General features: G+C 44.9%; 1 protein-coding gene across 2 annotated transcripts in view; it reads right to left on the reverse strand.

The window, feature by feature from the left end:
- Window positions 1-22,991, reverse strand: part of CFAP97 (cilia and flagella associated protein 97) — a 126,441-nt gene that overhangs the window by 96,992 nt on the left and 6,458 nt on the right. For both annotated transcript variants that reach the window (XM_073607356.1, XM_073607349.1), the window contains exons 2-3: window positions 21,245-22,058; window positions 19,201-19,272 (exon numbers count right to left, since the gene is read on the reverse strand). In XM_073607356.1, coding sequence (XP_073463457.1) covers window positions 19,201-19,272; window positions 21,245-22,037 — 865 coding nt within the window. In that variant the 5' untranslated portion in view covers window positions 22,038-22,058. The remainder of the gene's footprint in view (window positions 1-19,200; window positions 19,273-21,244; window positions 22,059-22,991) is intronic.

Below are 22,991 nucleotides of genomic sequence, written 5' to 3' on the forward strand. Positions count from 1 at the left end.
GACTCTGGGCCACTCATTACAATTAGAAGAAAAGAGGTTTAACCTTAAACTACGTTGAGGGTTCTTTACTGTAAGAGCGGTAAGGATGTGGAATTCCCTTCCACAGGCGGTGGTCTCAGCGGGGAGCATTGATAGCTTCAAGAAACTATTAGATAATCACCTGAATGACCGCAACATACAAGGATATGTAAGGTAATACTGACATATAATCACACACATAAGTTGGACGTGTGTCTTTTTTCAACCTCACCTACTATGTAACTATGTAACTATGTGTGGGGTTGCTTTTCAGGGGTTGGGCTTGGCCCCTTGATTCCAAAAAAGGGAACTCTTAATACATCAGCATACCGAGACATCTTGGACAATTTAATGATCTCAACTTTGTGGGAACAATTTGGGGATGGCCCCTTCCTGTTCCAACATGACTGCGCACCAGTGCACAAAGCAAGGTCCATAAAGACATGGATGAGTGGGTTTGGGGTGGAGGAACTTGACTAGTGTTCTATCAGGTTGAGCCCTGACCTCTAGAACACCTTTGGGATGAATAAGAGTGGAGACTACGAGCCAGGCCTCCTCGTCCACATTAGGGATGAGCCGAGCACCCCCCTCGCACCAGAACCTGCGAACGGACCGAAAATTCACACAAACGTTAGAACCCCATTGACGTCTATGGGACTCGAAAGTTCGAAATCAAAAGTGCTAATTTTAAAGGCTAATTTGCATGGTATTGTCCTAAAAAGGGTTTGGGGACCCGGGTCCTGCCCCAGAGGACATGTATCAATGCACAAAAAAAGTTTTAAAAACGGACGTTTATTCGGGAGCAGTGATTTTAAAGATGCTTAAAGTGGAAAAAAAAGTGAAATATTCCTTTAAATCTCATACCTGGGGGGTGTCTATAGTATGCCTGTAAAGTGGCGCGTGTTTCCCGTGCTTAGAACAGTCCCTGCACAAAATGTCATTTTTAAAGTAATAAAAGTCATTTAAAACTGCTTATGGCTTTAATGTAATGTCCGGTGCTGGCAATATGGATGAAAATCAGTGAGACAAACAGCATGGGTACCCCCCAGTCCATTACCAGGCCCTTTGGGTCTTGTATGGATATTAAGGGGAACCCCGCACCCAAATTAAAAAAGGAAAGGTGTGGGGCCCCCAGGCCCTATATACTCTGAACAGCAGCATACAGACAAACAAGACAGGGACTGTAGGTTTGTTGTTAAGTAGAATCTTTTTGTAATTTTGAACTGGTAAATTTTTAACATGTAGCTCCACCCAAAAAATCTATTTTAGGCTTTTTGGAAAACATAGGGAAGGGTTATCACCCCTGTGACATTTGTTTTGCTGTCTGTGCTCCTCTTCAGAAGATTTCACCTCACTTTCTGTCCCAATGACAAATGTTTGACAATTTGGGGTTTTTAGTGAAACAAGGATTGGTGATAAAGCATCAGTGGAGAGGAGACACGTTTTTCCCATATTAACTCTTACAGGAGAGAATTTCCCTTCCTAGGGGTAGATTTCATCTCACTTCCTGTTGTCTCCTTCTGTTTGCAAGTAGGAGCCGTTCAACAGGGACATGTAATTACAATTCTTGATCTAATATTTCACAGCAGGGCCCTGTGAGGGCTTATAGTGTTGTGGCCACAACAACACCTAAGGCCCAAATTTCTGCTGAGTATATAGGGCAGGCCTCTACTTTCAAACATCCAACTTACAAACGACTCCTACTTGCAAATGGAGGGAGACAACAGGAAGTGAGATGAAATCTACCCCTAGGAAGGGAAATTCTCTCCTGTAAGAGCTAATAGAGGAAAAATGTTTCTCCTTTCCACTGATGCTTTATCACCAATCCTTGTTTAATGGCTCTCTGTGGAGCGATCGCGGGTAGTCGGCGTACATCACGGCCGCTAGGCACGCACATCGGCTCCGGCCACGCGCTGTGCACATGCCCACTGTATCTATTGCACGAAGTGACGTACACCTATGGCAATTCGCGCAATAGAGCCAACCTTCTGCAGTACAATGACTGATCAGCAAGTTAAAGAAAAAAATTGCGTTTGCAAAATCGCTGCACAAATACAGCAGACATCTTGGTACACCCACCGGAGTCTTGCATTTCACACTTATTTTTACCAGTAAACTGAGCTGATATCGTGAAATACAGGATTTAGAAATCTGTGACACTGTTTTTAAGTAGAATTTTAAAAGCAGCGGCAAGCCTGCTGATCTCACAGGTTTGCTAATCGGACAGAACACCGCTGATTTTATAATTCAACACCAAAACAGTGTCATGGATTTCAGAATCCGGTATTTCACTATATAAGCTCAGTTTACTGGTAAAAATAAGTGTAAAATGCAAGACTCTGGTGGGTGTAAAAAGATGTTCGCTTCATGACTTCAGACTGTAGGCTTAGTGCGGATGAGTACGGGTTTACCAAGATGGCCGCAATGCAACGTCACGTCGGTTGCACTTTCTGATAGGTAGCGGCTATCTGATAGAACAGCGGCGGTGTTCTATCAGACAGCCGCTACCCATCAGAAAGACACTACTCAGCCTACTGTACATGCGCGATGCGCAGCCGAAGTGATGTTGCTTTGTGGCCATCTTGGTACACCCAAGTTGGAAGTCGGCAAGCGGACATTTTTATACACCCACCGGAGTCTTGCTTGTCACAGTTATTTTTAACAGTGAACTTAGCCTATATAGTGAAATACAGTATTTAGAAGTCCGTAACACTGTTCTGATGTTGAATTTTTTAAAGCAGTGGTGTTCTGTCACATCAGCAAACCTGTGAGAGCAGCAGGCTTGCTGCTGCTTTTAAAATTAAACATCAAAACAGTGTTACAGACTTCTAAATTCCATATTTCGCTATATAAGCTGAGTTTACTATTAAAAAAAAGAACTATGAAAAGCAAGCCTCTGGTGGGTGTATAAAGATGTCCGCTTGCCGACTTCAAACTCTAGGCTTACTGCGGACAAGTGCGGGTGTACCAAGATGTCAGCGAGGCAACGTCACTTCAGCCGAGCATCGCGCATGCGCAGTAGGCCGGGTATCGTTTTTTTTTCCCCGGGGTGTACCAAGATGGCCGTCGCCTATGCTGATTGTGACGGTACACCGACCGCGCCCCCCCCCCCCTGACTCCGTCCTTTCCGCTTCCGATGCCGCCAGGCGCTGCCTAGATGGTTGCGACTAGTTCCCATCCAGCAGATTCAGGGTGAAAACGTGTGCTCTGCTCTGCTCGCAGCCTCCTATTCACTTCTATTCATTTCACGTTCCCGCCCCTCGATTTCCTGCTTCCTGGTCACATGTTTCCTGTGACGTCACAAGGTTGATCTGCAGGATGGGAACTAGCCACTACCCTGCCTAGATCCAGGCAACAGGACAACGGCAACAAACAGACGGCGGCGAGGCTGGGGGGAGCTTCGGGTGACGTCACTGGGGGCCGGGTGACGTCACTCAGGAGGTCCCGTCAGTCACATAGTTGCCAACAGTCCCGATTTTCCCGGGACAATCCCGATTTTGGGACCCTTGTCCCGATTTAATTTTGTCCCGGGTGTTTTCCCGAATTTTTGGGGTTTGTCCCAGGAAAATAGTGAGTGTTTTTGTAAAAAACGGCAACGGCTCCACAAAAATGGCCGCCGTTGCCTCCACGAGTCAGTCACAAAGTTCCCCTTGTGTTCAGTGCAGGGGAGAGGGGCAGCCAATCCGCTTCTCTCTTCAGTGTACAAATAGAAAATTCTATTGTACACTGAAGCCTATTGGCTGGAGGGATTGGCAACCCCTCCCCGCTCTACACTGCACACAAGGAAGACGTGATCAGCCTCCACTGCCATCACCCTCCGCCCCCGTGTGTCCAACGGAGCTCAGGCTATAGTGGGAGTGACGGGAGGGAAGAAGGGAGGCTTTCATCTGGCTGTTCAGGAGTTGTCTGACCTGTGAGTAGTGGCCTGTCAGTGTAGTGGGGGAGAAGAGAGATAGGGGGAGGGGGTGTACTCAGTGTATGGGAGGCTTGGAGCTTTCCCTGCAGTACACATCTCAAAGGCTGAGGTCCAGCATGGATGGACTGGGGCTCCGCTGGCTGGGGACATTGATGGTCCTGGCTCCCCTCTTGCACACCATGTCACCACCATACCTGCACCCCCCTCCCCCCATGTTACCACCATACCTGATTCCCCCCTCCCCCCTGTGTCACCAACATACCTGCACCCCCTCTCCCCCCTGTGTCACCACCATACCTGATTCCCCCCTCCCCCCTGTGTCACCAACATACCTGCACCCCCCTCTCCCCCCCGTGTCACCACCATACCGGATTCTCCCCTCCCCCTGTGTCACCAACATACCTGCACCCCCCCCCCCCCCCGTGTCACCACCATACCGGATTCCCCCCTCCCCCTGTGTCACCAACATACCTGCACCCCCTCTCCCCCCCGTGTCACCACCATACCGGATTCCCCCGTGTCACCAACATACCTGCACCCCCCTCTCCCCCCCGTGTCACCACCATACCTGATTCCCCCCTCCCCCCTGTGTCACCAACATACCTGCACCCCCCTCTCCCCCCTGTGTCACCACCATACCCGATTCCCCCCTCCCCCCTGTGTCACCAACATACCTGCACCCCCCTCTCCCCCCTGTGTCACCACCATACCTGATTCCCCCCTCCCCCCTGTGTCACCAACATACCTGCACCCCCTCTCCCCCCCGTGTCACCACCATACCGGATTCCCCCATCCCCCTATGTCACCAACATACCTGCACCCCCTCTCCCCCCCGTGTCACCACCATACCGGATTCCCCCCTCCCCCTGTGTCACTAACATACCTGCACCCCCCTCTCCCCCCCGTGTCACCACCATACCTGATTCCCCCCTCCCCCCTGTGTCACCAACATACCTGCACCCCCCTCTCCCCCCCGTGTCACCACCATACCTGATTCCCCCCTCCCCCCTGTGTCACCAACATACCTGCACCCCCCTCTCCCCCCTGTGTCACCACCATACCTGATTCCCCCCTCCCCCCTCCCCCCTGTGTCACCAACATACCTGCACCCCCTCTCCCCCCGTGTCACCACCATACCGGATTCCCCCCTCCCCCTGTGTCACCAACATACCTGCACCCCCTCTCCCCCCCGTTTCACTACCATACCGGATTCCCCCCTCCCCCTGTGTCACCAACATACCTGCACCCCCCTCTCCCCCCCTGTGTCACCACCATACCTGATTCCCCCCTCCCCCCTGTGTCACCAACATACCTGCACCCCCCTCTCCCCCCGTGTCACCACCATACCCGATTCCCCCCTCCCCCCTGTGTCACCAACATACCTGCACCCCCCTCTCCCCCCTGTGTCACCACCATACCTGATTCCCCCCTCCCCCCTGTGTCACCAACATACCTGCACCCCCTCTCCCCCCCGTGTCACCACCATACCGGATTCCCCCCTCCCCCTGTGTCACCAACATACCTGCACCCCCCTCTCCCCCCCTGTGTCACCACCATACCTGATTCCCCCCTCCCCCCTGTGTCGCCAACATACCTGCACCCCCCTCTCCCCCCCTGTGTCACCACCATACCTGCACCCCCCTCTCCCCCCGTGTCACCACCATACCTGCACCCCCCTCTCCCCCCCTGTGTCACCACCATACCTGCACCCCCCTCTCCCCCCCTGTGTCACCACCATACCTGCACCCCCCTCTCCCACCACCATACCTGATTTCCCCCCTCCCCCCTGTGTCGCCAACATACCTGCACCCCCCTCTCCCCCCCTGTGTCACCACCATACCTGCACCCCCCTCTCCCCCCCTGTGTCACCACCATACCTGCACCCCCCTCTCCCCCCCTGTGTCACCACCATACCTGCACCCCCTCTCCCCCCCTGTGTCACCAACATACCTGCACCCCCTTCTCCCCCCTCTGCTGGGGGCACCTTATGTAAGGACAGACTCTGCTGGGGGAACCTGATGGCATCTGGTGGCAGGCGACGTGGCAGGTGACACGCTCAGGGGTCCCACTGATTCTGCATTATGGTGAGTTGAATGATTTCATTATTTATATTACAATGTAATAATAGTAATAATGAGCTTCAATCATCCTGACATTATAACAACCATGGTGCCGGGATGATTGAAGCGCTAACACCAGGTGTTTGGAGTATCTTTATCTGCTGATTGTTAAACTCTGGAATACACATTGCTATTATGGTGTAGGATCTGGGTCTGCTGTCCCTCCATCCCTCTACCCCCCTTTCCCTCTGCATCCCTCATTCATCTCAGACTCTAACCACACCCATTTAGCCATGCCCATGTAAGCCACGCCCACTATTCACGTAAACCACGCCCATTTTCAGTTTTCTATGCCACGCCTACTAACACATGCCCCGCCCCCTAATTATAGGCTGACTCCGCCTACAGCCAAAAAAAGTGTCCCGATTTTTTTTTTCCCAATGTTGGCAACTATGGACGTGTCTTGCAGAGGAGGAAGATCGAAAACAGCAGTGTTTTTATTGTAAAATGTTTCAATGAAGCTCAGACCATCTTTCTCAAGGCTTGATTGATATCTAGCTCCTTTGCAAGACAGATGAGTGCCTCTAAACCAGTTTTGGATTTATATGGATTTCTTTGTGGGTGAGCACCTGGGCATTTATTTCAAACAGAGTGCCGCTGTGTATTATACATATACACACACACACACACACACACACACACACACATGTATGCTGTTAACTCAAAGTGCTCAGCTCTCATGAACCAAGAGGTTTCTTTTCTGGGCTCCATGTGTCCATGATAATACAGTTACAAATTATTTATAGTACAGCACCGATCCATTTTAATTGAGCATAATGTTAAATTATTCAGCTCATATATCGCCAAGATGGAATAGAGAAAATTTTTTTTAGCTTTCAGTAAGAATACAAAGTGGCAGCAATCTAACTCCAGTAGAAATCAGGATACATTATGTCTACTGCAGATTGATGAATCTTATTTATATGCCAACACCCCCCCCCCACCCTCGACAGCTCCATTGAGGCGCCGGGGGGGGGGGGGGGGGGGAATAATAAAAAGGTTGTTAATAATGTGGTTGCATACCAGATAAAAATCAAACAGTGTCATGGACTGCAAAAAATGTGCATAAACTAATCAGCACTACAGCAACTGAATTAAACTGCCGCCCAAAAAGCTGACCACCTTGGATGACAGGGTAGCCCAAACAAACAAGACTTTGAGCTTCTGTAGATAGCAGACAGCTAACAGAGTACATTACTGCACAAGAAAACAAAAAAAAAACCACGAACTTGTGAACTTGTGTGCTGTGCAAACATCTTCAGCCTTCACACAGAAACACCGAACCTTGTTTGTAATATGATTTTCTCCTACATTAGTCACCTTGATATAGTGGCCATAATGTAGTATTTTTTTTTTTTTTTTGATTGAGGTACTTCAGAAAAATATTGCATGATGGCCACTGGATGGGTCGAATGATCACAGGAGATAATCATATTACAAATAGCACACCTTTTGTGCAGATTCGGTGCAATTTGAGCCATACAAATGAATGGCTGAAATCACACCACACAGACATCGCATGCGATTTGAATAGGAATGTGGTGCGATTCCTATCCAAATCAAATGCGGAGTCCCGCACTGCATATATGTGAACCCAGCCTAACACTCCTGATGCCCAATAATGCTTGACAGCTAACCCAAACATTATCAAACTGGCAACTGAAATCATATTTATATGGAAATCTTCCAATAAAGATGCCTGTTTAGTGAGCAATTGTCAAAGAAAATTCCCCTCACGTTTAAAGATTTCCTCTTATCTGTTGCTTCTTTGGAACAGGGAGTGAAGGGAAACTGGGAGAGGAAAAAAAAACAAAAAACAAACAAACAAAAAAAAAAAACCCCTAGCCCATTCAAGTTTACTGTAAATTAACAATAAAATGGTCCATCTGATGTGTATGCATACAGATCAAATATTCTAAAAAAAAATATATTATATTATATATTTTTATATTCCGCCTTCTAATTAATATCATTAATTTATTGTTGGCCATTACCGGCACCTTTAGCACAGGATAAGCTCAACAAAAATGTGTTAAAAATCTTGCTTGCTGCATTTTTTGCTCAGGGGGAAAAAAAAAAACAAAAAAAAAACAAAAAAAAAAACGCAAGAACACATCAATAACGCACCTGTGTTGCGTTTCTTACTTTACATGATCTATGAAAAAAAAAAAAAAAAAAAAAAAAAAAAACACCCAACCATAAGCACGGTAAAGTCATGTTAAAAATCGCAGTAAAATTACATAAGTTTTCAGCGCCATTATCGAAACCTTTTCCTTAAAAATCAACAATATGCCCGAAAAACACATTTTTCACAGTCAATATTTCGGTGCATCTCTAACAGGAATATCTAGAGCCCTACAGGTAACGGCTTTTCAACTGTACCTTAGACAAGGTAAGGTAATAGACTTACACAGCCCTGCTCTGGATTGAGCCCGTATCTTTGCCCCCATAGAAAGTGGCTTGCTATGGTGGCAGACCCAGAATAGGAGGAGCTGAGAGGACCAGCAGGAGACCCCAGACGAGGAAGTAAGCGGAGGAGCTGAGAGTGCCAGCGGGGGACCCCAGAAGAGGAAGTAAGAGGAGGAGTCGAGAGGTCCGGCGTGGGGGACCCCAGAAAAGGAGGTTGGGGCCACACTCTGCAATACCATTGCACAGAGCAGGTAAGTATAATATGTTTGTTATTTTAGGGGGAAAAAAAAGCCCTTTAGGTTCACTTTAACTTTAGAGAAAGCCCCACTGCAATGGTAGTTTTTACATTTTCTTTGGTGTTCCACTTCAAGCCCTCAAATGCTCTGCTGGATAAGTTCTTATCAAAGAAAAAAAAAAAAAATGAATACTTCCTAAATCAGAGACAAAACACAGAAGAAACCTTTCTGGCTGAGGTAACTGCTTGTGGTATTATATACACATTAATTTTGCTCACTAGTCATCAGCGGAAAAGCTGTACCTGGGGCCCCCGCCACTGTCATTCTTCAGCCCAGTATAGAATTCATTTAGGACGACGCAGTCAGTATTTATTGTGGCACGCAGCTGTGAAGATACTCATTTGTTTTATTCTCTGCCAAATGAATGTTCAGAAGTGTTAATGAACTCTTCAGTCTTTAGAGCAAATTGAAATATTATATTTAACTATGTATTTCATGCATCATAAAGTGACAAAATTGGGAATAAAAATACCTCGTACTATTTATATCCGTTTGCTTAGCAGCAAGAACAGTTGAGTTGCTGCCTCCTTAGGCCAATTCTCCTAGCTTAACCAATGGAAGCAATCACGTCTAGAAATGATGTAGATAGACCCAAACAATAGCGGTAAGTGTGGCCACAAAGGCAGATGCATTATCGAGAACTCTGCGGATGGCGAGACATCTGTCTGCCTGGCATACTGCTGGGACACACTAGGATTGTCCTCCTGATACAGCAGATGGATAAATGAAACACAGATTGCTAAAGCATCACTCCTCTTTTCCAGTGGAAAAGGAAATTATATGCCATTACTTTCAGTGTATTTTCTGACAGGTTGGAAAGGCTTTTATGAAAGAGATCACCTCATGCGATGCAACGTGCTTATTACCTCACCTACAGTATAAGATATGATTATTGGGTTGTGTATATTGCACCTTAGCACTTGTCAGAATCACACAAGCCATGTGAGAGATTATGGGGGCACAGGTTCACCTAAAGCGAATTTCTACTCTCCCACTTTTTTTTTTCTCTTTAATACCCCTACTTACTTATAGGTGAGTTCTGCACAGTTCAGACATTCCCCCAACCAGCGGATCCAGCACTGTCCAGAGAAGATCATCTCCTCTACTGGCAGTGCTCGATCCCACATCGTCATGTTTTGCTCTGACGTCATCGAGAGGCTGCTAGCTGTTCCGGGTTCAGTTGGCTCGCCTCTCGATTATGCCCTTCTAGGCCTGCCCCCTCCATCTTTACCTCCTTGGATATGTGATGTGCATATCCCAGGAGGCAAAGGAGGTACCTTAGCACTTGCCAGAATCACACAAGTCATGTGAGATTATGGGGCAAAGCACAGGTTCACTTAAAAAATAGCCGGAGGGTAGGAATCTGCTTTATTTATTTTTTATAACCCCTACTTAGTTGGAGGTGATTTCTGCACAGTTCAGACACTCACCCAGCCAGTGGATGCAGTGCTGTCCAGCAAAGATTCTCTCCTCCACTGGCAGTGCTCGGTCCCACACTGCCATGTTTTGCTCTGATGTCATCAAGGGGCTGACAGCTGTTCCGGATTCAGTCGGCATGCCTCTCGATAATGCCCTGCCTCCTCCATCTTTCCTAAATGGGAGGCTTTGCCTCCTGGGATATACATATCCCAGGAGGCAAAGGGGGGACCAGTGCACCTTGTTTGCCTAGGCAAATGATGTGCAAGGAAGGGTAGTCCTTCCTTGCACATCAAAAGGGAGAAGAAAGAAGAAGAAAGAGAAGAAAAAAAGAAAAGAGAAGAAAAAAAAGAAAAATTAAAGAAGAGGAAGATGACTGGGGGCTCCTTCGTTTCTGGATATTTTTTTGGGACTTCCGTCTCCTGTCGCCACTGTCCCATGTTGACGCCACTTGCAGGGGTTTTTGTTTTCATGCCTCGCCCCCCCAATTTCCTTCTGGGACCGGTTTGTGTCCCAGAAAAACATCAGGACCATTCAGAAAGTGCTGCAGAGGAGACAGGCTGTGAAGCCGCTAGGCTTCACATTCCGGTTTCCCTTAGTAAGGATGCTGGCACCTGCACCCGGAGCCGATGGAAGGGTCGGCTTCAGGTGCAGACATCGCAGGCTCCCTGGACAGGTAAGTGTCCTTATATTAAAAGTCAGCAGCTACAATATTTGTAGCTGCTGACTTTTAATTTTTTTTTTTCACCCAGGCTGGAACTCTGCTTTAAGCTGGCTATACGTTGTGGGAAGGTCAGCACAGCACCACGCTTAAACATGGAAAGCGGAATCTGTTAAAATCAGTTAGCTTATTATTATACAGCGCCAACAGTTTGTGCATCGCTTTACAAATGTAGGGAGACACTACACCAACAGTACAATTCAAAACAAGAGTGTTAGAGGAGCCCTGCTCCTGCGAGCTTACAATCTAAGAGGGAGGGGCTGGTGAAACAAAAAAGGAGGGGACTGTGAGGGATGAGCTGATGAGGGGAGTAGAAGCTTCAGTTGTTAGCTGGGAGGCAGGATAGGCCTCCCTGAAGAGATGAGTTTTCAAAGATCACCTAAAAGATTGGGGTAACGAGTTCCAGAGGATGGGAGAGGCTCTGGGGAAGTCCTAGAGACAAGCATGGGAGGAGGAGACAAGGGAGCTAGAGAGCAGAAGGTCTTGGGAGGACCAGAGAGGACGCTTTGGGTGATATTTGGACAAAAAATTGGTGATGTAGCTCGGGGCAGAAATGTGAATGGCTTTGTATGTTATTGTTAGTGTTTTGAATTTTATTCCTTGGGCAATGGAAAGCCAGTGGAGGGATTGGTGGAGAGAAGTGGCAGACACTGAACAGTTGGTAAGGTGGAGGAGTCTGGCAGCGGCATTCATGATAGACTGAAGAGGTGATATCTTGTGGAGAGGTAGGCCAATGAGGAGGGAATTACAATAGTCAAGGCGAGCGATAACAAGGGAGGAAATATGTTGCTTGGTGGTCTCAATGGTTCGAAAGGCGCGTATTTTGGTGATGTTTCGGAGGTGAGGTCTGGACGATTTGGATAGTCATTGGATTTGGGGCTGAAAGGACAGGTCAGAGTCTAGGCTTACACCTAGTACCTTGGCATAAGGGGAGGGACCGATGGTTGTATTATTGATCTTGATGGAAAAGTCAGGGGGAGGGGCACGGGCTGGAGGAAAAATTATGAGCTCAGTTTTATAAAGATGGAGTTTGAGGAAGTGGTGTGACATCCTATCAGTTATTCATTTTACATACACACGTCACTACACATTATTATTTCCTTGAGATTTGTCATTACTTTGGGAAGGCTAGGAGACAAATTTGCTGATGTTTTATGCCTTACAGATCATCCATCAGTCTTTTACTTCATCTATTGTTTATGGTTTTCAGTTGAGCAATACATATTCCAGAAAAACAAAAACCTTATAGACATAGGGGTTAATCCAAATGATTTTGCAGTACAAAATGTTAAGATTGCTAGCACTAAACAATACCAGTGGAATGGTGTTTTATACCAGTGGAATGGTGTTTTTTCTAAGTACTTAAAATAACACAAAAAGGTAGGGATGAGCCGTAACAAAGGTTATTACAGTTCTCAGTAGAATGTCATTGCTACTGCATAAGAGGGATTTCACCTTTAACCTTCATTGTATTAGTTCTAGAAAGCAGATTACATGACTAAGCTGTTAACAGGCTGTTGGAAGTTCAATGATCCAATGACTATGCTGTCACTACTGGCTTGCAGAGATACACTGATCAGCCACAACATTGTGACCACCCTCCTAATATTGAATAGGCCACCTTTTGTTGCCAAAACAGCTCTGATCCCCCTGAGGCATTCTGTGGTATCAAGCACCCAGCCATCAGATCCTGGCCACCTTTTGAGAATTTATCTTAGATAAAATAGCTGTCCAAAATACCGAGCCATTGACTCAGATTTAAAGCACCTGTGCAAGATAAAGGAAAACCTGCAAACATGGCCTGTTGGGGGTACTTGAGGACTGAGGTTAAAAACCACTGCTTTAAAAGCATTGGTTACCCCAACATTTCATATTCCTGACATGTGCCTGCTGTACCATGTACTTGTATGAGAAAGTTTCCTTTTCTCTTTGTATTGCTTCCTTTGTGTGAAATCCCTGGTGTTCCTGCCAGTCCCTCTGCTTTCCTATTAAAACTTGACCACATTAGGCAGGAGAGCACACTGTGGTCAATTCTCTAGCTGTGCTGGGAACTCAGTCTGCTCTCCTCCAATGATCAGACTTGTCCTGACTAACCTACCGTGCACAGCCTTTCACTGGAAAACTCTGTGTGCTGCTGCTTCTCCTCCCCCCAGCTTTTATGCAGCTGAGAACAGAGGGAAGGTCATCACTTATAAAAAAGGGGAAACAAAAATGATTTAGAATTTTTTAAAATTTATTTAATCTATACACAAATGTTTTGCCTTTCATTTATTTTTCCAACTAAAATGGATTGTTTTACAAGGTTAGGGTATACAACCACTTTAAGTCCTGTAAGTTGTGAGGTGAGGTCTCCATGGATCGGACTTGTTTTTCCATGCTCAATTAGATTGAGATCTGGAGAATTTGGAGGCCAAGTCAACACCTCAAACTTGTAATTCTGTTCTTCAAACCAAACCATTCTTGAACCATTTTTGCAGTGTGACAGGTTGCATTATCCCGCTTAAAGAGGCCACTGTCATTAGGGAATAACATTTCCATAAAGGTGTGTACTTGGTAAGCAAACAAATGTTTAGGTAGCTGGCACATGTAAAAGTAACATCTACATGAATGGCAGTTCATGCAAGTTGGGAGGATTTCACATGAATATTTATATTTTACACACACACACATACACACACACACCCACCTCAAAAAAATTCAAAGAACACTTACACATCAGATCTCAATGGGGAAAAATATCATGCTGGATATCTATACTAATATGGGCAGGGTAATGTGTTAGGAATAAAAGGATGACACATCATTTGATAGAAATGAAAATCAACCACCTATAGAGGACTGAAGTCAAAGACACCCCAAAAATCAAAGTGAAAAAAATATGCAGCAGGCTGGTCCATTTTGCCTGAAATTTCTTTGCAGCAACTCAAAATGGTACTCAGTTTGTATGGCTCCCCACATGCTTGTTTGCATGCCTGACAATAGTCAGGGCATGATCCTAATGAGACGATAGATGGTGTCCTGGGGTATTTCCTCCCAGATCTGGACCAGGGCATCACGGAGCTCCTGAAAAGACTGAGGTGCAACCTGAAGGCGTCGGATGGACCGAAACATCATTGCCCAGAGGTGTTCTATTGGATTTAGGTCAGGCAAGTGTGGGAGCCATTCAAATGGTATCAATTCTTTCATCCTCAGGGAACTGGCTGCTACTCTCGCCACATGAGGCCAGGCATTGTCATGCACCAGGAGGAACCCAGGACCTATTGCACCAGCGTAGGGTCTGACAACAGGTCCAAGGATTTCATCCCGATACCTAATGGCAGTAAGGTTTCCATTGTCCAGCCTGTAGAGGTCTGCGAGTCCCTCCATGGATATGCCTCCCCAGACCATCACTGACCCACCACCAAACTGGCAATGCTTAACGATGTTACAGGCAGCATAACGTTCTCCATGGCTTCTCCAGACCCTTTCAGGTCTGTCACATGCTCAGGGTGAACCTGCTCTCATCTGTGAAAAGCACAAGGCGAGAGTGGTGGACCTGCCAATTGTGGTGTTCAATGGCAAATGCCAATCGAGCTCCACGATGTCGGGCAGTGAGCACAGGGCCCACTAGAGGACGTCGGGCCCTCAGGCCACCTTCATGAAGTCTGTTACTGATTGTCTCTGACAAAACATTCACACCAGTGGCCTGCTGGAGGGAATTTTGTAGGGCTCTGGCAGTGCTTGTCCTGTTCCTCCTTGCACAAAGGAGCAGATACCAATCCTGTTAATGGGTTAAGGACCTTTTTATGGCCCTGTCCAGCTCTCCTAGAGTAATTTCCCATCTCCTGGAATCTCCTCCATGCTCTTGAGATTGTTCTGGGAGACACAGCAAACCTTCTGGCTAAGGCACTTATTGATGTGCCATCCTGGAGGAGTTGAAATGCCTGTACAACCTCTATAGGGTCCAGGTATTATCTCATACTACCAGAAGTGACAATGACCCCAGCCAAATGCAAACCAGTCAGAAAAAATGAGTAGGGAAAAAAAAAAAAAAAGTCAGTGGCCTCTACCTGTAAAACCATTCCTGTTTTGGAGGTTGCCCATCTAGTGCACCTGTTAATTTAATTAACACCAAAGCAGCTGAAACTGATTAACAACCCCCTCTGCTACTCAAGAGCCCTTTCACACTGCCAGCGCCCAGGTGTCGGCAGGAAAGCACCGTTATTGTTAGCGGTGCTTTACCGTAGTTTTTGCGGCGATTTTAACCCCCGCTAGCGGCCGAATAAAAGGGTTAAAAGCGTCCGCAAAGCGCCTCTGCCAAGGTGCTTTGCAGGCACTGCCTATTGATTTCAATGGGCAGGGGCACTTTAGGAGCGGTGTATACACGGTTTCTAAAGCGCTTCAAAGAAGCTGCTTGCAGGACTTTTTTGGGACGTTCTGCCAGCACAGCACCCCAGTGTGAAAGCACTTGGGATTTCACACTGGGATTGCAGATGAGGCTTTTTTCAGGCACTTTACAGGGGCTATGTTTAGTGCTAAAGCGCCTGAAAAAATGCCTCCAGTGTCAAAGGGGTCTAACCAACTAGATAACCCAGGAGTTTAATTGACTTGATGCTATATTCTGACTAAAAAGTGTTCATTTAATTTCTTGGAGCAGTGCACGCACACACACACACACACACACACACACACACACACACACACACACACACACACACACACACACACACACACACACACTATATTGGCTTTTGAAACAAACCCAACATCAATATCAAAATAGTTGTTCCATGCAATGGTTGCTACGGATTGCCAGGAGCTGTTTACCAATTGCAGCTCATTGGTCTTGTCACATAACACATTGCAAAATACCCATTTGAGAAAGATAATGGGAATCTGAATTCTATTCACATACAACTTATGCATAATACATTTTTTTATTGAGAGATGTGGCATCACGACAGACTTGATAACACACTCGTGCAACTGACGTGACTTGAAGTAATGCACCGCAAGTTTTTGACAGTCCCAAGTAGCAGGACAAGTCGCACAAGTGTGAAAGGGGCCTTACATGGCTAAGATATAACCACCAAAAGTTAATAGTGACAACATGCAATCTTATCCTTTAACAACTGCGTAACACGAAATTAAACAGTTGCACAATGACAAAGTGTTTACTATCAACACTATCTTTTCCAAGAATTAAGGGAATAAATGATAGAGGAGAATAATTATATATTTTCACACCAGAATTGCACAGTGTTCCTCTGCAGTGCAATTCTCAGCCCATTCATCGCATGGTACCATGCTGCAGTCTGGTGCCCACAAACGCACTATTTGCGATCTGCATTTTGGGGTGCCATTAACAGTGTATTGCCACCCGCAGCAGATTGCAAAGGCAGAGCCTTTAAAGTGCGGTGCGGGCGACACAAATGGAACGTACCTTTCCTGCACTGCATTCTGGTGTGAACCGGCTTCCTTCTTTAGCTACCCCAGGAGAGAATACAGACATATCAAATTCCCTTCTGAAGGTAAAAGTGTACAATCATGACATTAAGAATTTTTCAGAGCTTTCCATACTAGTGTTACATCACTCCAAATCAAGTACTTCTGAAGCACTAAGGATGCACAATGTACTTTTCAAAAGTGTAATAATTACACTGCTTAAAATACAGTGTGGTCTAATAAGAAAATACTATCCCAAGTTTACCTAATTGGAAAATGACCTACTTCTATCTGTATTTCCAAGTGGCCCCCAAGTGCTACTGTGTCCTGCCATAACCTTACAGAGGAATGTCACAATTGTAAGAACAGTGTTTCCAATGAAAGATTTCTTACAATGTACATATATGTGGCAAAACTGAAAGCTTGGTGAGCAAATAAGCACAGCTGCTCTGCTCATTTTTGTTTTTTTGTCTTGTATTCAAACATTTGACAAAATCGTACATCTACTAAATTTACCTTTAAAGAAGAACTCTTGCCAGAAGATGAGAATGTTTGTTCAACCACAGCACAGAAAGGATAAGGGAGGAAAAGTCGGCATCTTCAGAGTAATAGCAACTTCTATATTACTAATACAACTAGATTTCTTTTAAAAATATGACATTATACACACCCTTTCCCTGGCTTCTGTGGTGCAGGTAGTGACAATCATTCTTCAACGAGAACCCAGGGAATGCAGAGTACTCCAAAAACTCACCAGAAAATGGAGGATCTTCTCATGGAGATTTAGAGACTTCTACTATCCCCAGATCTCGCTGTAAGGCAGGATGATGGCACCTTCCCCTAGGCACTGTGGGTGAGAAGGTAAGCATACCATCTAACTTTTTAGTTGCAAGGTTTGTTTAACTGACCAGGGAACATCAGACATCACTGTACCAGGAGGGGTGGGTGATAAAAACACTCAGCAGTCTCTTCTATATAAATTTCCCTTAAACCAGTGTTATTTAGTCAGCCAAAATATTTTCGTCTACTAAATACTATTTTAGTCAACTAAACTACGACTAAAATGGCATTTTAGTCAAAAGACTATGACAATTTTGAAATCAAATTTCAATTTAAACACTGCACTACCACCTAAGAATATGTAGGGGGCATCAACTAAGCTGCTGAAAAAAAAAAAAAAAAAAGGCTTTATATATTTATTTTTAATATTTAATGTTGGTAATATATTCAGGTAATATGTGCAACGACACCTACAGCCAATAGAGTTTACAGTATTTTGTATTTTTTAGATTTTCAAGTTGCACTAGTGTTTGTCAAAAAGCAATATTTGTTGGTTTATGAAACTTGGTTTAATTTATAAAGATGTTATACAGTTGTGCTCGTAAGTTTACATAACCTGGCATAATTTATAATTTCTTGGCCATTTTTCAGAGAATATGAATGATAACACAAAAACTTGTTTTACTCATGGTTAAGGATGGGCTCGGGCGTGCTCGCCGACTCCACGTGCTGAGTCCGCCAGGAAGTCTGGCAGTTGTGGCTGAAATTTTAGCTGGTCTACCTGACCGTGGTTTGGTTTCAACAGAACCCCCTCATTTTCCACTTCTTGATTAGAGAGTTTGAACACTGCTGATTGGCATCCTCAATTCCTTTTTATATCCCTTTCCTGTTTTATACAGTTCAACTACCTTTTCCCGAAGATCCTTTGACAATTCTATTGCTTTCCCCATGACCCAGAATCCAGAAACGTCAGTGCAGCACTGGCGAAAGATGCAAGGGTCTGTGAGGAGCCCAGAAACTCATTGGCATTTAACACACACACACACACTAATTACAAGCAAACAGATCACAGGTGAGGATGGTTACCTTTGATAGCCATTCAAACCCCTTTATGTCAACTTGTGTGCATGTTATCAGGCCAAAATCACCAGGGTGTGTAAACTTTTGATCAGTGTCATTTGGGTAATTTGTTGCCACTATGATTTTAAAAGAGTAAACACGGTTGATTTATAATAAATGGCTTCAGCCAAATAATAACCATGAGTGAAAAATGCTTTTGTGTTATCATTCATATTCTCTGAAAAATGGCCAAGAAATCAAATTCTGCCAGGGTATGTAAACTTATGAGCACAACTGTATATCACAATGGCTAAATCTGTGTCTGTAGTTCATGTTCAAACCTTAAAGTGGAGTTCCACCCATTTAAGAGTCAGCAGCTACAAAAAAGTGTAGCTGCTGACTTTTAATAATCAGACACTCACCTGTCCCACGGTCTAGCGATGCTGGTGCACGAAGCCTCGCTCCTAACCTCCTCCTCTCTGCGGCGCCGGCATTCTAACTGTGGGTGCCTGGCTGTGGCTTCACACCCGGGCACGCACTGCGCATGCTCGAGCCACGCAGTCTTCTGGGACCTGTGATGTGTACCAGAAGATTGCAGGGAGGGAGGGGGGAGAGGTGAACTTCCTTCCGGTGCCACGACGCCAGGGGAGGAAGTGGGATCTGGGTGCCTGTAAAAACTGGGTACCCGCTCCCCCCAAAAAATGACATGCCAAATGTGGCATGTCAGGGGGTCACCAGCACTTAAAAGTGGAAGTTCCATTTTTGGGTGGAACTCAGCAGAATATTTATGGTATTAAAGTGATTAGATTTTTACTCCAAGAAATATATACAGTTAAGCAATTGTAAAGAAATAATGCATTAAAATTTAACTAAACCCATTTGATTTTAGTCGACTAAAATATGACTAAAACAACTCAAAAGCCTAAAATACAACTAAAATTACAGTATAGTCAAAAGACTATAACAAACTAAATCAAAATTTGATGTTAAAATTAACACTTCCTTAAACTCAACATTACTAAATCTAGAAGAAGCCATTACCTTTGAGAAGTTGGTTCAGGTCCATCGCTTCCTGGAAACCCTTCGGGTCTGACTTTCTTTCAAAATCAGGTTCTGTGGACAACAGAGGCATTTTAAAATAGTACAAAACACATCTAAGACTTATGTATGCTTTTGCCTCATTCTTACACAATATTGGACACTTCAATCCCTCGTTTTACAAGCCATCCAATTATCACTGACAGCTTATGATGGTGGTAGTATACATGTGCCAGTATGCTCTGGAAATGACAGGGTAATTGTGAACTGAATTTTGAGAAGCTTTTCTTACTAAATCAGATTTAGCTAAACTTCACTCCCTCCAAATGCTGCCTACATGATTAGCCCTATTTGAACACTGCGACTTTCCCTTTGGAAAATGCAAGTTGTCTAGCTAACATGCACACATTTCTGTTAGAACAGGTTCCCATCTGCTAGCATTCTTGTGAAGGTGCTTAGGTATGAAAACTCTTAGAACTGTGACAGTGCTTTGTACTATTCATTACTGGGAATGCAGAGATGCTATACGCGAGCAATTTCACTAGCGTGAGTAGGAAATATTGCGCAAGTGCAGTTTTGATATCAGCACTCCTATGGCAACCTTTTCAAAATGGGAGCAATCCAGATCATCATGTGAATAAGCAGGGTTGCAAGAAAAGATGAGGTTTCCATTTGCAGAATGGAAGAAATTATTTGAAGGAAGGGAAAACAAAAGTGATTACAGTGAATGGAGCAACGAGTCACAAGAATTTCAGAATCACTGTATAAGCACCTGATGTTGTGACCACAAAGAAATAATTGCAGACCAAGAAAAATCTGGCGCTTTGTTTCAACTAAATTAGCAAACACACACACTTGTCTATGTTGCAGCATCGCTGTGCTGCTGCATCTGTTCCCCGTCAGCTCTAAACCCAAGAACTCAGCGATCACATAACCGCTGATTGCACAGTTCTCAGTTTTCCCAGAGTGGAGAGCAGTGACTTCAGTCACTGTTCTCCACTCTGCCTGCCCCAACCCCCCCCGCAACTTCTGGAGCGCACGACTAAGGAGGAGGGAGTTACAGCTGACTTCGGGCTCTCAGCCAAGCGCAGACGGCTGGAGCCAACTCCCAATCAAGCAGCTGGGTGGATCCCAACAATATGGTTGGGATAATTCCATTGCTTGAAGTGGCTCTGGGACTTGTTGATCAATTCTGTGCACTCCTGTGACCCAAAAGAGAGAAAGCTTTGACCATACTTTGTCTGTAAAGGTTATTTGAAGTGGACTGAAGCTGCCCTTTAGGCTCTGTTCACATTTGGCCTTTTGGGATCTCAGGCAGAATTGCAGCAATTCTGCCTGCAATCTCAAATCGCACATTTTGGTGCCATTCATTTTCAATGTCACCTAAAACGCAGTGCGGTTTTGCCATGATAATTGTGCGATAAATCGTGGCAAACCACAATGCGCAAAGTTTGTTGCCGAAAAGAAGCTCCTGCTTCTGCAGTGCAGACAGCAGGGTAATGCAAAATGACCCAGAACTAGTAATCACCATCTGGATGTGGGCAGCTCAGGCAGTGTGCCTGAATCTGACTAAAGATTTCTACGTCTGTGTGATAGGGAAAGTACTGAATATTGTGTAAATACACTTTAAAGTAATATTAAAAAGTTAATTTATTTATTTTTTATTAAAATATATATATATCATGTTATACTTACCTGTTCTGTGCAATGCTTTTGCACAGAGCAGCCTTAATCTCCTGTTTTCAGGTTCCAAGCCAGCCCCCCCCCCCCGAAAAAGGAAGCTACTCCCCATGGGGGGCACTCGTGCTTTTTCACTCCTGAGCCACACAGCCCAGCTTGCCTCCGCCCAACCCCCCCCCCCCCCCTCACAGGTTTTGACTGACAGCAGCCGGAGCCAAATGCGGGGGAGCTGCACAAAATGCATTAAGGTAAAACAAGCCTTTACCTTTACAACCACCTTCAGTTAGTCCCCAGACATGTAAATAACTTGTTTTCGTACCAATCATGTTTTAAGACAAGCAAAGTAAACAAGAACAGGAAGAATTACCGTATATCTCCTTGCTCACGTTCTCTTGTCGCTTAACTTTATTCCTTAGAGCTTCACTGGTGGCTGCTATGTCAAAGGACGATATGGGGCTGATGTCTGGTGTGGAAAGAGGGGTGACATCTGTGACTGTGTCCTCTGACTCATCAACATAATCTCTTAGATCTCTGATAGGTGGTCTTGATGCCTTGCGTTCAGGGGAGCGCAGAGATGAGGGCACTTTGTCTTTGAATGACTGATAAGACTTTGATGTTTGGTCATCTGAAGTAGCATCAGAAAACTCTGTATCAGAGCTGGAAATGGAAGAAGGAAAATCCCTGCTGTACTTTGTCACATTTTTCTTTCCAATATTGGTTTGCTTTGCAGTTTTGGGCCTGGAATTGCGGCTTTCGTCTTCGCTGCTGTCATCTTCATCAGGGTAATAATTATCTTCAAACTCTCGTCTGATCTGCGGGATTCCTGTAGGAATGGTTGCTTCTATTTTTAAGCTCTGCACAGAATCTCGGCCTGACTTTGCCGCACTCCTGGGTCTCAATGGATCTGGAGACAACTTAGGTTCTGGAGAACTTCTATCAACAGATGCCATTGACTCCTCTTCACTTTCCATCTTGTATGTTCCTTGTTCTGCATCACCTTCCCTTTCCTCTGATCCCGAATCCTTATTATTTTGTTTGTACCCATGCTTGCTAGTACTGGAGGTGGTCACAACTTTTTTCCCTTTTTCATAATCATCATCACTATCAAAAAAAGAATGATCCACTTCTCCCTCATCAGAAAGATTGGCATATCGCTCCATGATTTTAAATTATGTTAGAACCTGAAGATGACAAAAAGGTCAACAGACAATTTTACAAATGTGGTTTAATAATCCAATTAAAGTTGAACAGCATCCAAAAAACAAAAAAAAAATATTTTTAATAGAGTGTAGTAGAATTAGACCCTCTGCAAGATCTTTACTGCAGTTTATATACATATTTAAAAAAAATTTAATTGTGTGGCCTGTGGCCAGTCCTGACTCCTTGTTATGATGTGTCAAGACTGCATTTACTGATAACTTTGTGTCTGTATGTGCTATGGTTAGCTTATGCTGCCTGTTAGAAATACATTTCTTTTTCTCAATAAAAACTATTCTTGATTAGAAAAAAAAAAAAAAAAAAATTGCGCTCATACCCTGTGTGGTCACCAGGACAAGAAGTGAAAAAGAACGTCCTAGACATGGATATATAGACACACAATAAAACAACCCCCCCCCCCCCTTTTTTTTTTTGAACAGAAAAATTAGACATGCTTTTTACATTTCACAATAGGACATTTTTGCACTGCGTTGTTCTGACCTGCTGTAACGCATAGCAACGTGCGCCAGCACATGAGAATACGTTTAAAAAAGCCTGCACTGATGCATTTTACCAATGCAGCGCTGTGCACAGCAACATGCACACCTTAACAGATGCACCAATGTGAATAAGAGCAAAATTCTATTGTGCAGCCCTAAGAACATGCTGGGGCCTGCAACTGAGGCCCTTTGTATTTACCAGCTTGGCCACTACGATCTAAGAGTACAGCAATAAAGACCAAACAAATTCTGTAGCCTTTGCAGAGTTGAGACTAGTACACTTGTACCGAAAGTCATCCAGTTCAGCAGGAAGATGTGTAACTCTGTCTGTTCAACAGAAGCCAGGTGTGCAGAACGTTTTGTTGGAAAGTCAGAATACAATAGCAAAGTAGGAGAGATCGATTTACTAAAGGCAAA

This window comes from Aquarana catesbeiana, linkage group LG01 (assembly GCF_042186555.1).
Source record: "Aquarana catesbeiana isolate 2022-GZ linkage group LG01, ASM4218655v1, whole genome shotgun sequence".
Classification (NCBI taxonomy): domain Eukaryota; kingdom Metazoa; phylum Chordata; class Amphibia; order Anura; family Ranidae; genus Aquarana; species Aquarana catesbeiana.